The sequence below is a fragment of the Alexandromys fortis genome, unplaced genomic scaffold (genome assembly GCF_014885135.2).
Source record: "Alexandromys fortis isolate MF-2015 unplaced genomic scaffold, M_Fortis_MF-2015_v1.1 scaffold_68, whole genome shotgun sequence".
In the NCBI taxonomy this organism is placed as follows: Eukaryota; Metazoa; Chordata; class Mammalia; order Rodentia; family Cricetidae; genus Alexandromys; species Alexandromys fortis.
In genome coordinates, this window is record NW_026067948.1 from 5,214,993 (window position 1) to 5,232,479 (window position 17,487).

The 17,487-nt window shown below is 48.2% G+C and overlaps 1 protein-coding gene across 1 annotated transcript in view; it reads left to right on the forward strand.

Moving 5' to 3' along the window:
* Positions 1-17,487, forward strand: part of St6galnac5 (ST6 N-acetylgalactosaminide alpha-2,6-sialyltransferase 5) — a 134,213-nt gene that overhangs the window by 106,975 nt on the left and 9,751 nt on the right. The window contains exons 3-4 of the mRNA XM_050149545.1: positions 6,530-6,939; positions 11,900-12,007. Coding sequence (XP_050005502.1) covers positions 6,530-6,939; positions 11,900-12,007 — 518 coding nt within the window. The remainder of the gene's footprint in view (positions 1-6,529; positions 6,940-11,899; positions 12,008-17,487) is intronic.

The following is a 17,487-nucleotide window of genomic DNA, read 5'->3' on the forward strand; positions in this document are numbered from 1 at the left end:
AAGGTTCAAAGCCATCTCTGGTTACATAGTGAGTTTGAGGCCAGCCTGGGCTACAGGAGACCCCCATATTAAAATGGTAATAAAACAAAATGGGTAAATTTTATGGCATACAAATTATATCTTAATAAGACTGTTAAAAGCTCATTAAAATGCAATTAAATTAAAAAGAAATTATGGGCTTTCCCAGGCCTCCCCTTGAAGGTAATTCAGTGCTGTTTACGGTTATGAAACATGTACTGAACTCCAGTGTTGCACTTGAGAAAATAAGATCAGCTTCCCAAGTCAGCAAGTCTCTGGGACTGGTCACCTGCCGAACGGTGACACTCAAAGCACAGCAAGCACACCCAGGGGCATTCTTCAGGCCACGCCCCAAGTCAGCAAGTCTCTGGGACTGGTCACCTGCCGAACGGTGACACTCAAATACAGCAAGCACACCCACGGGCATTCTTCAGGCCACGCCCCAAGTCAGGCCACGCCCCATGTAAGTGTCTACATGCCTATTGTTCAAAAGCATTTGTTGATCACCTCTGCTGAACATGCGGTGCTAGAGAAACTGTAAGATCATGCCTCTCCTTTTACATCCCAGAATATGGGAAAGACAGAAGGCACACAAACCTATTATTAGGAATACTTTAGAGTGACAGACCAGTTTATAAAAATAAAGTAAAATCTGGGTCATGGGAGAAAGTGACAGGTGGGACAGGTGGCTGGTGAAATGGGAAAGCAGGAAGGAGTTTTTAGCATGCGAGGCTACTCCTGAAGGGCTTAAAGAACGGCCACACGGAGAGCAGGAACAGCCAACGCAATACATGTCAGACAGACAGCAGCGGGAGAGGGCAGTGGAGTGGCTGTACAGAAGAACGCTGGGGGACAGACGAAGAGCGAGCTGCAGATGCTGGGCCGCAGCACAGAGATCAACTGGAAGCCCCCAGAAGGCTCAGCAGACGCAAGACAGAACTTGAGTTGCGTGTTGAAGATGACTCCAGGAACTTGTAGTTGAGGCGGAATGAGAGACGCCATCAACTCAGAGCTAAGAGTACCACTGACACAAACGTGAGGTGCGGGTGACGTATGAAGGCAGGAGGCGTGATGAGATGGGGAGGGAGGAGGTGGAGGAGACAGACCCGGCAGGAATACATACACTGTAGGCTGCAGGACAAATATCAAGAATGAGCCCAGAATTAGGGGACGAGTAGGGGCAGGTGCACTGTGAATTGAGACAGCACGCTTCCTCTTGGAGATGGGCTTCCCCGTGTTCATGTTATGGATGAAGAATGGGCCTTGAAAGGCTGAGCATCTTGCCCGGTAATACTTACCTGAGAAGTACAAGAAGTAGGCTGGAAGCCAGCAACATTAAAAACCTGATTTTTAGACATGGCTCAGTCCTGCCTTCTGCCACGGAGCCTGACTATCCTCACCCAGGCAAGGGGTGGGAACAATACCGGAAGTTATGGGTGAAGCGAGAAGCTGCCTGAAAGAGACTGCTGAAGCCCTGTGGCTCCAGAGAGAGTAGTAGGTGGGCCTGTCACTGGGCAGCAGGGAAAGCCACTTCTTGAGAGTCACATTTTCCTGGTGACTCACATTAAATAATCAGTGTGGCTTTCACCAAGGCTCCTGGACCAAGATTGACAGCTAATAACAGCCTGGTAATTACAGGAAAACATCAGATTGCAAGGCCAGAGTGTCTTGAAACACCTGAAGCCATTTAATATATCTGTTTGCTCCAGACCAACAGGCTCCCTCCCCCAGCGCAAGGCCAGTGTCATTACTGAGCTAATGGGCATCACATTCTGAGGCACCTTTCCCCCTGCCGAATAAATCAGCGTTTTAAGAAGGGAAGCCATGGGGCTGCTGGCTGCAACTGTGTGCAAGGACATCACCGGGTATTTTAGGCGTCAGCTCTAATTCGGCTTGGCCTGGCCTCTTCTCTTAAGAAACACTCCCGAGGCATCGCTGGGTCACAGGAGAGAATTCCGCCTGCTTTTGCTCCTCCGGCTGTGACAAAAATCAGACCTTGATTTCTTAGCTTGCTTCCTCAAGTAGGAATTGTTCCTGTCACCACCGTGTGAAGGGGTTAGCCATGATAGAAGCTGTCATGCTCCCCTGTCCCGTGTGAGTGTGCATGCGTGCATTTTATCGGATGTTTTATGTTGAGAAAGAGGCCAGGAACGTGATAGAAGGATTAATCTAAATTCTCTAAAACCACCTGGGGCCGCACTGAAGGGTGCACACCTTCTCCTGGGCTCTAGGGCCATAGGAAATGCTTGCAAAGTGACAGAGTGTAAGGGGGCAGCAAAAATATAATGAGTTGCACATGTATGTACACACACATGTTCCCCTGGACAGCCTGCTGGCCACCTGCCTCCCACAAGCTCCCGGGCACCTTGCTTACCCCCTGTGTGGGGTGGTGGAAGGTGAGCCACTGCTCCGGGTCTCTGAGGACTCATTCTCCCGGAACACCTGATGTGCTGTGGATTTTTCTGGGCATTTTTCACCCGATGCCAGCTCTAATGACCTTGGCATCAAGCTCTTACTGGGGATTAATAACTGGCTGGGCTTAATGGCCCTTACTGCGTCCTGGGACATTATTCCAGCCAGCCATTAATTTCGGACAGTGCCCTGAGCTCTAGCCATGATGACGCCACTGTCCTCTCCCGTGAAGACAGGTGTCTTCGCCAGTCCCCTTCCTACTGTACGTCAGAACCAAGACACTCACACTCACTGGCAAGTTGCTGGTTGGGCACCTTTATACCTTCTGCTCCTGTGCATTCACAGGACAGAGAAAATGAGAAGCTGGCAATCTCTCACTCAGCCTTCACTTTCTCTAGTCAGCATCCAGCCCAGCTTGACCTAGACTCACTCTGTAGCCGGGGACGCCCTTGAACTTTTCTCTACAGCCCAAGTGAAGACATTACTGACAGGCACAGCCATGCTGAGTGCTTTATCTGGTGCTCGGGATTTCGTGCAGGGCTGTGTATGTCCTGGACAATCGCTTCATCTCAGCTGCTTCCCAGACCGGTTAACCGCTTTTTAAAGATCAGCATGGGAGACAGCCGAGATCGGAGTGACTTGATGTGGGTGGCCGTACTGTCTACAAAACCACACAGCTGCGGAGCAAATGGACTCTAAGGCTGAATATCGTGAGGAAGAATCCAGACAAGCTGTCTCTCTAGGTAAAAGCTCCATTCAGAGCCCCCGTCCCCGCCTCCATCGTCTGCAGCACTTTGTCTCCCAAGCAGAACCCAAAGTTGGTCTTCCCATGCTCTGCCTAGCGGCCTGTCCACCCCACATCCCATTACACAGACACTGCACCAGGAACCAACTCAGCACCTGTGCCTGCTCTGCCCAGCTCCCTCAGGAAGAAAGAGGGTCACACGATTTGTGTGATTTTCAGCCATTCTGACTCCAAGACATCATTGGTCCTTCCAAATGCAGGAACCAGACTCCGTCTCCTCTTTGGAAGTGGTCCCACCTTCTGTACACGGTCTTCTCAACTGCTGGAAGTGTAACATCACCTGTAGAAGACCAGCGCTGCTCTCACTGGCTCCTCAGCAATGGACACGGAAGGCAGAACTCAGACTTCCCTTGTTGCACCATGCAGCACATGAACTCAGCTTGAAGAGAGGGTGTTAGTGCCGGCCAGGAGCTGGTGGGCAGGGGAGAGAAGGGACGGCAGTCTGGTGGGTTCTGGTTGTGTCTGGCGATCACAGAGGATATGCAAGGCAGGTCTGTCCAGAAGCCTTCTCCGTCCCTGAAAAGATCTTCCGTAGGGAGATGAAAATAAGACCAAGGTCCTTGGAGTGCCCCTGGATGACTGGTGTTTCAGCTGTCAGTCGGCCTCAGCTGTGAGGAGTTAACAGAATAATTACAGGGAAAATGAGCTGCTGGGACCCTCTGCAGGGCCCCCAGTCACAGTCAATAAAGTGGCTGGAAATTCAAAACCAGCATGGAAAGTTCAGCCGATGTGGACTGAGGGTCCACTGAAGTGAACTTTGACGTAATCTGACAGAGTGCTGGGTGGGCTACCTCCAGACAAGGTGTTGTCAGGGAGACCCCTGAAGCCCTTGAAGCAATATGAGCAAGTGACAGTGAGGTTGGCTGCCCCAGAACCAGACGGTCAGACCTTATTCCTGAAGACACCCATGTTTTCATTGGCGAATGCAGAAAGATCTATCTGGAACTGGACCCGAAGCATCCGCTCTGCTGGAGAGCCCTCGTATTGACAGAAAGTTCAGGCCACCAGGGAGAATCATCAATAGTCTTACTTAGCTGTCCTCTGCAATGCTAGAGTGACCATTCAGACAAGATGTGCCACTGATTCAGTAGTGACAAGATCGTTATGGGGATCACCAGTCAATTTCTGATTGGATCTGGGGCCCACACCATGGAGCCAGAGGAAGGATTAGCATTGTGGGTCCCTCTCTGCCACCCATGATGTGGGGTTACATCACAGAGCTAACAGCAGCTCTGAGACGATGAACAGTCCACACCCAGCCGTGGAGGAAGGGAAGGTCTCGAGGCCCCTGCTCTCTTGAGGATCTGTAGGGAGTTAATTATTTAATTATTGAGGGCAGAAAAGACTTTTCTCAGTGGTGTAGCTACCTGGTTAAGTACCCAGGCTCCTGTAAGCAACCCTGAAGAAACTCTTTGCGCTCTCTCTCTCTCTCTCTCTCTCTCTCTCTCTCTCTCTCTCTCTCACTCACACACACACACACGTAGAAAGGTTAGGAAGAGTAAAGAATCAGTGGAAAGGAGGCAAAGGAAGCTAATTTAGGGCTGATATTATTAAGTATACATTATATACATGCATGAAAATTTCATAGTGAAACCTACTATTACATATGATTAATACATGCTAATAAAAAACATAAAGGTAAAAAAGCCAATAAAGTAACCTAATGAAGAAAATGTTCTGAGTTGTATGGTTCCTCGGGGCATATGAAGTATTCATTAAAGGTCCTCAAATGAATGTCAGAGTGAAGAAATGGGTGCAGGAACCAGCATCACAGGGCTACAACTACCTAACTTATTCCTTTTGGTCTTAAAAAATGTAAGGAGGTTAGGGTGCTTGTTCTGAGATCAGACACAGACTCCATCTCCTGACTCCCCCACCCCACCCAGCCCCAGTCCAAACAGCCCCTCTACCTGCAGAAGTTCCTCATTGCCATAAAACGGTCCAGGGACCTTTCCACCAATGGTGATTCTTCACTAAGAACACTCACTTTCCCAGGACTAAGGGGTTTCCCAAAATGCAGGATTTCCAACTCTCACGCCCAGACAAGCTGACGACACTGGGTCAGTCACTGCAGTAAGTGTTAGGGTCCATTCCGTGTGTCTTGTTCTCCACTGTCATCAGCCCTTAGAAGTCAAGTCAAGTCCTCTGCTTCCCCATGCCTACTGTCTCTTTTCTTCGGGGAAGCTGTTTTGGTGCTGGTGATCAACACTGAAGACCACTTTCTACCTCTGTGATTTCCTCCTTCTTAAAAGCACCTCTCCGGTTGGTTTCCACCGCCTGCTCGGTAGCTGATTGTCCACCTGCCTTTTTGGATTTTGTTTCCAAGCACAGTAGTCCATTATCCCGGGACCCAGAGGTGCTTGTCTCAAAATAAACATCCTATTTGCCGTTTTCTTTTTCTTTTGGACTTCCCGACTTTGGGCTCCGGCTCTAATCTCATTGTCTTCTTAGAACACGTAAGAGATCGTTCCCATTAAACACGGGCAGGAGATGTTTAATTTGTTGGCTCTTGGGTGTTCAGAAAGGAAGTCACTGGCTCCAGATGCTCGACTGAGCACTGTCGGGAGCGTGGCCCCTGGCTGGCTTTCCATGCAGGCCATCGTGGGGTGTGTTTGCAGGAAAGAACCCAAGCTCTGCAGTTCCAGAGTCAGGTCCAAGGCTGAGGCTGATAAATGCTTAGCAAGATTTTATTCACATCAGAAAAAATGGGGTAGGCCAGTGTCTGCCCTCCTCCAAACCTTAAAACAAGATCAAATAGTCAGTTCTCCATGTCAAAATGACAGCATTGAATCTTCCTGTCATCGCCATCTGATTCTTAAGCGGCATTTTGTTGAGGGCCATGCGTCCACAGCATCCGAGAGCCGTGATAAAAGTTTAGCTTTGCAACAGGATGGAGAAGGGCGCCAGACCCGAGCCACAGCAATTTGCGGAAGACTCTTTGCTTCGACTTGGGGCCAACTTTGGATTTAGAAAGGTGTAGCTCTGAAAGTATGACTTCTTCCCGTCACCAGTGGCCACCTTACCGGGTCACATGTTCACACAGGGATCTAAGCCCTGAGCCAGTGACAGACAGATCAACACCACCCTTCTGCCTAGCCGCTGCAGTTTAGAAGGAAGCGCAAGGATTCATGCAGCTGCAATGGGCCCAGATATGATCTTCCACAAGGGGGTGGGGAGGATGAGGGGTGAATAAAATAAGGGAGGAGACATCTGAAGACAGGGATGTAACCTGGTGATGCCAAGAAAGGCGATGCCTCTGCCTGACCCCATCTTTCTCCTCCCTCTGCCTTGCAGCCCCTGAAAATGCACTGTACCGACTGCGCCCTGGTAACCAGCTCAGGGCACCTGCTGCACAGTCAGCAGGGCCCCCAGATCGATCGGACAGAGTGTGTTATCCGCATGAATGACGCCCCCACCCGAGGCTACGGGCTCGATGTGGGCAACCGCACCAGCCTGCGGGTCATCGCACACTCCAGCATCCAGAGGATCCTCCGCAACCGCCACGACCTGCTCAACGTGAGCCAGGGCACCGTGTTCATCTTCTGGGGCCCCAGCAGCTACATGCGGCGGGATGGCAAGGGCCAGGTGTACAACAACCTGCAGCTCCTCAGCCAGGTGCTGCCCCGGCTGAAGGCCTTCATGATCACACGCCACAAGATGCTGCAGTTTGATGAGCTCTTCAAGCAGGAGACCGGCAAAGACAGGTACGGGGCTCAGGACAGAGGGAGGCAGGGGTAGAGAGGATGTGTGTTGTGGACAGGTACGGGGCTCAGGACGGAGGGAGGCAGGGGTAGAGAGGATGTGTGTTGTGGACAGGTACGGGGCTCAGGACGGAGGGAGGCAGGGGTAGAGAGGATGTGTGTTGTGGACAGGTTCACTAAAAGCCAAGCTCTGTCTGAGGGTCTGTGTTGTGAGCCTCGTGTTCATGTCATCAACCTCACTGGGACCCACATGTTGGGTCGCCCTAGTAACAGACTGTTCAAGCTGAGTGTACCATGCAGGACGACACGGTGCACAGTGACAATCATTGAGTAATTTATGACCAGGTCCTTATTTTAGAAAAAAAAAAAAAAAAGGCTAAGTGGTCCGTGGTCCACATTAGAAAAAAGCAGGACACAGTAGTTTCATTTCCGGAAGTGGGCAGTACGGGGACTCAGTGTACAAAGTGCTCGCTGCACTAGAATGAGAACCTGAGTGTGGATCCCCTGTATCCACACACAAAAAAAGGGGGGTTGGAGGGCATGGTGGGTCATGCTTAGAATCCCAGCACTGGAAGACAGGTAAATGACTGGGGCCCGGTGTTAGCAACCATAGCCTGCTTGATGAATTCCAGACCAGGGAGACACAAGACAAAGTGGACAGCCCCTGAAGAAAGATAGGCTGACCTCTGGAGTTCACAAACATTCACACACACACACACACACAGAGAAAGAGAGAGAGAGAGAGAGAGAGAGAGAGAGAGAGAGAGAGAGAGAGAGAGAGAGAGGTGAGATTGTTTTTCTCTTTCAAAGACGCACAACCATGCTGTCAACTGTTATTCACTGAAAACCCACGACTCACTTAACACTGCATCTTGCCTCTGCCTCTGGAGAGACTCAAAGACAAGATGGCACCCTCCAAACCCATAGCCCTAGACATTTACCAAGCAGTGACAGGAAGAAAGTGGAGCTGTAACTTGTACGGCAGGAGACAAACTGTGGTTCAGGGCAATGCTTTCCAAAGTGCTCATTAAGACTGGATAAATAACCAGGTGGTGGTGGTGCACTCAGCACTCAGTAGGCAGAGGCAGGTGGAGCTCTGTGAGTTCAAGGCCAGCCTGGACTGCAGAGTGACCCAGCAACAGGGGAGACAGTCCTGCATGTTAAAAAGTTCTTTAACCAAGAACATATTTTATTAAAAAAAAAAAAAAGGGACAAGCAATAGATTTTACAATTAAAGGTTGCTGCTTAGAAATTTCAAAAATAAGCTTAAACTGTCTGTTTCGTAGAAAATTCATTCTCTTTTTGTTTAACGATTGTTCATTAAATTTAAGTCTTCCTACAGCCCCGGTACAGGGTTCATGAGGATAACTGCCCATGGCTGGCTCCTTAAGGGACCACATGCTGTGGGTAGCCTAGAGATTGTACTATCTCACCTTTTGGTCACTTGGGATCCCCAAGGAACTTATCCTACCCTTCCCTAAAGCCTGACCAGTGAAAACCCGCTTAGTAAGTACATCTATGTTGGTCCCGACCATAAGAAGTCTTTGCAGGGGCTGGAGAGATAGCTCAGCAGTTAAGAGTACTGCCTGCTGTTCCAGAGGTTCTGAGTTCAATTCCAGAAACCACATGATGGCTCACAACCATCTGTAGTAAGATCTGGTGTCCTCTTCTGGCCTTCGCAGCCGAGCTCTCTGGCCTCTTTCTGCAGAAGCAGCTCAGTTAGCACTCACCCTACCCCGGCTGGCGGAGTCTCACCTGTGACCCTGTAGCCCACCAAAGCACACCGATCATTCCGAAGGAGCTGTGTCTCTTAGCTCAGGAGCCTGTCTTTTAAAAGACAGCCTTATATTGATGCACTCTTCTTTTATGTTCTTAGTCCTAAACTGGGAGACAGAAAAAAACCTTCCAGAATAGATTCCCATTCGACTGAAACCCAGAGCGTTTGGGTTGAAAAGTATTCTTTCCATGTAAGCTAAAAAATCCAACAGAACAGGAGTGTATGTTGAAGAGGCATCAAGAGTTTAATTTCTAAGCAATCCAAACTCATCACTGGGATATCAGTCCAAGCTAAAATCTTTTTAAGCAATGGGCCAAGTCGGTAGACTTTGATTTATAGAAAATGTTTCCCTTAAAAGAGGAGAGGAGAATGACTCATGGACAATTTGCAGTTAAGAAGCACGGCAGATGACAGAGATGGCCAAATCGTGCTCTTTGATAGTAGAGAGTAACTACACTTGAAAATAACTTTATAATTGAATAAGGGCACATTAGGAAAATATGATTCAGAACCAATATTATAGTAATTACATAAAGGAAGCATAAATGAAATAACTGCAGGAAGAATATTTCCGTTGAGATTATAAATGAGATTCTGGTGGAGCAGAAAGGCCTTTAATTGTAATTTAGTGAGCACTATAGCATTATCTGCTCCGTGTGTTACTTCATCATATAAAAGAATATCTGCTAATTTTCACTAATAAGCACATGACAGCTCTTCATATTCCTTCATTACAGCTGATTAACTGTAAAAACAGTAGATATTCCTTTGTTGGAGAAAAAAAAGTTCAGACTCTTTCAGGAAGACAGAACAAAGCAGCTGCGTTTCTACGACGCGTGATCCCAAGCTATTATTTGGGAAGTCTGGAGAATTTTAAGTGGTACTTAAAAAGAGCCTCACTCCAGTTCCTCTAGCCTCGACTTTGCCTTCTTCCCATGCCTTGCGGCTCCACATCCTCCTGCATTTGAGGCTACGGTTTGTGTTCTATCCCGAATCAGAGGGACGCTTCCAGGGGGTTTCTGCTCCTAGGAAATCCCTGGGAATGTAAGAGCAGGAGATATGACCATGGTCATTTGGTGCCCAGATCTCTCAGGGACCTCTGGGATAAGAGTGAGAGTCGTTTTCTTCCTGGCCTCCACATTTCCTGGTTAGTAATCCCTCAGACTAGTCTGGGAAGAACTGCCCAGAACATTGACGGCAGGGATGTGAGCGTGGGCTCTCACTGAAGCCAAGGCTTTTGCTCCTCTTCCCCTTCTGCTTCCTAAAGCCTATGAATCAACATCCCTGGTGAGAGGGAAGAGTTGGATTCATGCCTCCAGAAACTGGAAGCACTGCCCTGGCTTCTGCTGTCCCTCCTCCATCAGCCCCAGCAGCAGAGGGTGGAGAGGGCTCTCTTCGTGGGTACCACACAGTGCTGAAGGTATCTCCATGTGTCAGGACACCCCACTTGGACCCTTAGTTCTCAAATGGCCAGAGGATGGAGCACCCCATACCTGCTTTGCAGAAAAGACAGCGGGGCTCAGAGGTCAACAGCCACTGCCGCAGGTCATCCAGCCGAGTACGAGAGAAGCAGGAGACAGTCAGGTTCACGTTATCCTCACCTGTAGGAGCTTTAACAAGTCTGGGCAGGAGGCAGAAGGGTGGAGGAAAACACGTTAAAGGCTTAGGAACTCAAAATTGAAACTGTAAGCCAAACACGTCTTAAGGCTTAAGAACTTGGAATTGAAACTGTAAGCCACCCATGTCCGCCAAGCACTTTACAAGGCAAAAGCTTTCTTAAAAGTATTTCCCTGTCCCTGCATGAAGGGACATAAAGCAAACCCGTTAGCAGTCTCCCTTCTCTGTGTGCGGAGCTCAACAGTACATCCAGAAAGCCCTTTCCACAGCTCTGCCATTCCCCTCACATGCAGGAGTGTGGCTGGGCAAAGCCAGACAGTCTGACCTTGGGGATAAGGTGTTTGGAGCTGGCTAATGAGGCATGCCGTGGCATTGAAGAAAGAACGGCGGCAGTCCCCAAAGAACGGACATTGACATCCACAGCGATGGAGCATGCAGACCAGCGTGTCGCTCTCAGGACTCAAGTTAGACCTTGGTGCTGTGTCTCCACAGGTCTCCTCAGGCTGGCATGCTGTCCAGCCCCCACTCAGATGTCTGAACAGACAAGTTAATGATGGCAAAACGCAGACTGATTTCCTTAAACTTGTCGATTTGGGACTTAGACATTTTCAGAAGGCTTTGAGTGCCCTTAGGTAAAGTAGATGTTCTATTAGTTGTAAACATCCCCCTGGCTCTCTTCCTCCACTTTTCCCAAATGCATGTGCTCCTCCTGAGAAAGGACATTTAGTTACGATGCTGGTGTTCTTATTGTGCGTGGGGACAACCTCTTATGGATGGGTGGACACATACATATATACGTACATGATAATGTTTGATAGACAGATGACAGATTGATGAGTGATAGATGATGATAGGCAGATGGCAGAATGAAAGAGAGTGATGTTAGGTAAGTAATAAATGATGGTGGTAAATATTAATAGAGGATAGATAAATGTTAGATACATACATACATACACAGATGGTAGATTATTGGCTATATGAAAAGATAGAGAGATAGCAAGATCTTATGCTTATTCTTAACGATATTGCTCATTATCTAGCTTGTTAAGGGCGCAGGGAGAGTTCCTAGTCAAGTATTCTAACTAATAACAAATTGCCACATGAATATTATCATCTCCCAGTTGAGTTATGACGACACTCACCTAAACATTCCAACAATGATCGTTATCTTTAATGATGTAGAAACCCCTTAAGCATCAACATCATCTATGATTGTGCTATAACAGATTTCAATAGCAAAACTCCAGATGTTTATCAAATGGGAGGGAGAGAAGGAGTGTGTGTGCGCGTTTGTGTGTGCATGTGTGTGCATGTGCGTGCCTGTGCATGTAAATGTGTGTGCTTGTGAATGTGAGTGTGTGTGTGTGACATGTGTGTGCGTGTGAGTGTGTGCATGTGTGTGTGGTGTGTGTGTACGTGTGAGTGTGTGTGAGTGTGTGTGGTGTGTGCATGTGCGTTAGGTTTGGGGGTGATCTTTCCGTAGTCAGCCTTGCTCCAGAAAGGCCCCTGCATGTTTATGGCCCGGGAACTGCTACAGCAGAGTGTAGACTTCACCGTTGTTTCTTCCAGGAAGATCTCCAACACTTGGCTGAGCACCGGCTGGTTCACCATGACAATCGCCCTGGAGCTCTGCGACAGGATCAATGTTTATGGCATGGTGCCCCCGGACTTCTGCAGGTAGGACTGATTCTGCAAGCATTCTTCGTCAGCAGTGCCATGCAGGGCTTACAAAGAATCTGGTTCTGAGCATCGAGCACGAAATGCGTCTAAGTCATCTTCTCCAGGCAACTAATTAGCAAGTCCCAAGTCCAGGCACTAGAAACCGCATTTAATTACGTGATATAAAATACTGAAAGTTTTTGTTTGTACTCCTGGAGAATTAATCCATCTTATGGCCTTCACTTGTCCTCTGAATATTTATCAGCCAAAAGCAATGCAATAATTGGTGTAATATTAATGATGAACAGGCATTAAGAAATATGAGTTTCTTTTTCATTTGGAAGAGTTGCAGTAATTTCTAAATGAATTCATGGGGGAAATTCCTTAGATGGGGAGACTTGTTTTCTGAAATTAATATATTCCTCCGAGTCTCTTTTGCTTATCACATTCTAGCCTTGGTTCACGCACATAGAGTCAAAATCACAGGCACGATTACGCAGATCTATCGCTTTAAAGGCAGTGAGCATACATCTCTGCTGCTTGATGCCTGAAGTCCCCTCCTGACCTGTGCCCAGACAAAGAAGCACTGAGCACTATTTAAGGGCTTGGGTGATGGAAGGTAGTCTACTTGAAAACACAGGTGTAATGTGAGCACTGAGGCCAATCAATTCTGAAAGTGCCTTAGTTTTCAGGAATGCCCATGGTCTCCTCACGATTCACCCCTAATCTTTAAATGGTCAAACCTATGCAAAGCTATGTTATTTATACACATTAAGCAAATGTATGCTTGCCTATCCTTTCATTATTTTAAACTTAAAAATGCCTCAAAGGTCTTGGGTCTTTTGGCAAAAATTATACTTTGAATATATACAACAAGATTGAGGAATGAGGAAAAGTACTTAGTCGTATATCTGTTAGCCTTGTCTCTCTTCCTAAAACATGCCACACGCTGGGTAGTGTACAAAGAGTAAGAGTTTATTCAACTCAGGGTTCTAGAGGCTGGCCTGTTCAAGATAGAGGTTTGTGATGGGTCACAGCCAGGACATAACACAGTGTGAAGGTTAATCTCTGTCAAGATGACCGAGGGGGTTGAGTTATTCTCTGAGTATGTCTTTGAGGGTATTTCCCTGAGAGGATTAACTGAAGAGGACAGAGCAAGCCCATGGACTGTGGTCCAGGTAGATAAAAGGAAGCCACCTGAGTCCGAGCGTTCCCTTCTCTCTGATCCCAACCTACAGGATAGGAGCTGTTCTTTTCTGGTACATCCTCCTCGCCATGATGGCCAAACCTTCTGAATCCAGGAAGTGAGATAAATCTTTCCTCCTTTAAGTGTTCCAGTCAGGTGTTGTGGTCATAGTGACGCAAAACCAGACAATAAACATTACGAGAGGGGCATAGACAAGAGACAGAAAGCGGCTCTTGTAAAAGACCCACTTCAAGACCATCCAAGGATCCAAAATTCTGTCATTTGTTCAGAAGGACTGCGCCCTTGTGACCAGACCCAGCCTCGTCACAAGTATCCTCCCTGGTCTTTTCCTCTTGCTTTCTAGAAGGTACAGGGTCTCCCTATGTAACTCAGTCTGGTCTCAAACTCCCCATACTCCTACCTCAGCTTCCTGAGTACTGGGATTATAGTTATGCACCCTCATGCCTGGTCACCCTCCCCCCAGACCCGCAAATGTAACGATTAAACTCCAAGGTTCACTGCGGAGTCTGCATTCAAGCCGTAGCATGTCTGTTACCACGGTGCCACATTTTCCTTACTAACACAACAATCCAGCACAATGGGCTCCTTGTTGGTATGTAAGAGTCAGTCACAGAAGAGAAGAAAAGGCACGGACAGAGAAACCTTGGGCATGCAAGCACCCCACACCACGTCCAGACTGCAAGGTCCAAGCCCAGCATGGATGAGCCTAAAGCAATGTTGAGCAAGTCACCTCATTGCCCTGTGTCTCAGCCTCTTCGACTATAGATGTGGGTGCATTGATAATAGAACCCACCACAGAGTGTCATGGCTGGAGTAAGTAAACCAGTGTATGCCAGCTGTCTGGAAGGATGCCTTGCGAGGCACGCTAGCTTGGGTCCTTATCCAGCTCCTGATCATTGACGTCATTGGCATTGTTTCTCTGTTTAACTGTTGAGGTGCAAGAAAAAGGTAGAACGGCATAGCAAAGCAAGCCGGCTCCTCCAGCCAACAGTCTAACAAAAGATATGCAAGGTGCCACTGTCAAAGCTGATATCATCATGTAATATCACCATTAGGATGCCAGGAAGAAAAAGCATGAATAAATTAAAATGTTAATGGCTTCAAGTGTTCAAGGAACTATATCATTTATTATGGAAAACAAACGAAAGGCAAGTTAACCTGTCATTTCTCTTACGCCCAGGCAGTTTCTCATGACATCATGTTCGCTAGGATGGAGCCAATCTATAGAATGATATTAACAAGGGAATTAAGATAATGCCAACAAGCCATGTGTTGCCTCCAGCTCTGGACTTCGGCTCCTCAGCTGTCACTGAAAAGGTTTGGCCATTGTCTGACCAAGCTGCTCTGAGCAAAGACTGTTCAGAAGCGTCCTGCCCAGGTTATGTCTCAGAGAGTGGAGTGTCAGGTGGCACCAGTGGGCAGGGATGGGTGCTCCTGGGAGCCTCTCCTCTTAGTCATGGCTGTTGAGGGAAGAGTAGGAAGATGTCTTCCCATCGTTGTGGCAAAATCCCAACAACAGCAACCTAAGCAAGCAAGGGTTATCTTAGCTCACAGTTTGGAGGTACAGCACATGCTGGCAGGGAGTCATGGAGACAGGAGCCTGAGGCCTCTGGTCACCTTGTATCCACCGGAAGTAGAGATGGACTCAGGGGCTCAGTTCAGGGACCAACCTGTAGGACAATGCGAACCACATTCAGGGTGTGTCTTCCCGTCACAACAAACCAATCTCAAAACTCCCTCGCCGATAAGCCAAGAGGTCTGTCTGCTAGGTTCGTCTAGACCCTTTCAAGTTAGTCATTAGTACTAGCCACCACAGTGAGAAGACAGAGGAAAACACAGACTCATGCCTATCCCCACCCTTTATTGTCAAGGTATGCGGACCCAGTTCCCACCTGTGTGACGTTGAGCCTGGCTTCCCTTCTGTAAAGTGCACAGGAGACAACAACAACCAAACAAGCTGGCTGAGGAGAGTATGATAGTGAGGCCAGCGCCCTGCACACGGTGCCGAGGAAAGATGATCGTATAGCATTAATCTTACTGATAAGATCATGATGTAAGACATACAGGTCGTTGATATTCTCCCAGGCATTATTTTGCAGTTACCTTCAAAGATATCAAGATTTTTGGCGGAAGAGTCACAGAATAGGACTCAGCTCTGCTATCTCGGCTGCTCACTCACCTAACCCACATCAGACTATGAGCATGGGGCGTCCCTTGCGTGTGACTATGAAATGGCATTTTCTACAGTCCTCGCCTAAGGATCAAATGCCTTTTGGAAATGATATCTTCCTCAGAGAATTAAAAGAAAAAAAAAACCAACCTATAAGTCTGTCTTTCTCTAACTGGACCATTGTGATTTAACTTCATTTTGAAAGTAGCTGAAGAGTAGTAAGGACCCCAACACCACACACGCACCCTAAGCTGCAAAAGTTAAGATGCATTGTATCACAAGGTTAATAACAGTTTGGCCTGGTTTGTGTGGCAGTGGCCCCCGAGCTGGCTGAATGCCCCAGAAGGTGACCTCCGCATGGGCAGTCCTGTGTGTCTGATGCCATGCCTGGAGCCCCAGGGTGCCTGGCAGGGGGTGCTTACTCTTCTTCACACAGCAGGTGCTTTTTTTAAAAAACAATATTTATTATGTATACAATATTGTCTGTGTGTATGCCTGCAGGCCAGAAGAGGGCACCAGACCCCATTACAGATGGTTGTGAGCCACTATGTGGTTGCTGGGAATTGAACTCAGGACCTTTGGAAGAGCAGGCAGTGTATCTCAGAGGTTTCAGCTCTCAGGTCTATAAAATGCTGGTGGCATCAGCACTGGTCTTGAGAATCAGTGATGAGCCCACTAGTAATGAGCTCAGCACCATCCTGAGGTTACAGAGGGGAAGTATTCACTAGTCTGAAAATGGGGGACCCACGGGCACAGAGGGGAGCTGGGTCCTGGAAGGGAAGGACACAAGTGATCTTCAGTACGAGCCGGGTCTCATTTCTGCCCCACTGACAACTCCACACATAAGGCTGCCAGCTACATGGAGACTATCACAGGCTGCTCAGAGAACTAGCCCTGCTCTGGCTTCTCCAGGTTCCCACAGCTCTCACCATGACACCAGACCTCAGCAGCTGCTCATTTTCACAATCAACTGCTTTAGACCAAGACGCCATAGGCACCTTCAAAAGAGGTCATCCGTTAAATTAATCACAGAGACTTTTGTTCATCTCGCTAACCAATGTGGGGTGCTAGGGAGGTGATGAACGATGAATGAGCCTGGGTCTCACTTCAGGGCCTGGATCACACTTGATCAGAGTTTATCTGTGAAGGCCAGGTTAGTGGTGCCTGTGGAGAAAATGTTCACGCACCTGTCAGGGCATTCAGCCTCTTGAGCTTTTCTGAAATATCTATCCTTAGTTTTTCACCTGAAGTTGGAGGAATCTTTCCATTCCTGGGGTAAGGACACTCCCTCCTCACTTAGCCAAAGGAAGACCCTCCCAGACCTGTAGAAAGGGCTCTTGTATAAGATCCCTCTACAACCAGAGATCTCCTGACAAATAAGAGGTTTGATGACCTCTCTAGACTGAGATACAATCCCTCTGCTTTCCAATCTAAATACAGCATTCGTGGGCTTCTTAGGACAGTGTGATTGTCACTTCCTTGTTGCCAGGAAAACTGAAGCCCAGAGGGACAAAGGCTTGCACTGACTCTAATAGTTAGACCAGCAGCCGGGATGGGAGCAACTCCATGGGTCAGCAGCCTTCTGCATGGTGCCAGAGAGGAATGTGGGGCTTGGGGTGGGGCTAAATTTTGAGAGGCAGAAAGCTGAGCAATCCATGAATCCCCAAGCTGCAGATGTAAAGTGTGGGGTGATGTTGGTCATCCTCTTCCACCAGCCTTACTGGAGGTCTGGCTGTCTCGTTCTATCCCATGGACCCCAGTAACCCTGCATGGTCATTCAGCAACAAGAAAATTCCTAGTAGCCCCTAAAATACTGAGTAAATAGACTCTTTGGGAAGAAGTTTAGTCTCATATTCATATTCGAAAACCACTAAGGAAAGTGGTAGATGTAGAAATGACCCTGGAGGCAGATGGGGGCGGGATTTACTCCTGGCTGAAAGCCAGCAGAGCAGCAAGCCCCTCCTCCCATGAGCCTGTCCCTGCCTTAGCCTCAAGCCCCTCCTCCCACCCTGGTTGTTTTCCTTTTCAGCTACCCCTGAGCTGGTAGATCTCACCCCAGTCCTGACCCTTATCTGACACAGCCCAAGGGCTTCCGAAAGCTCTGAAAGCAGAACTCATAGC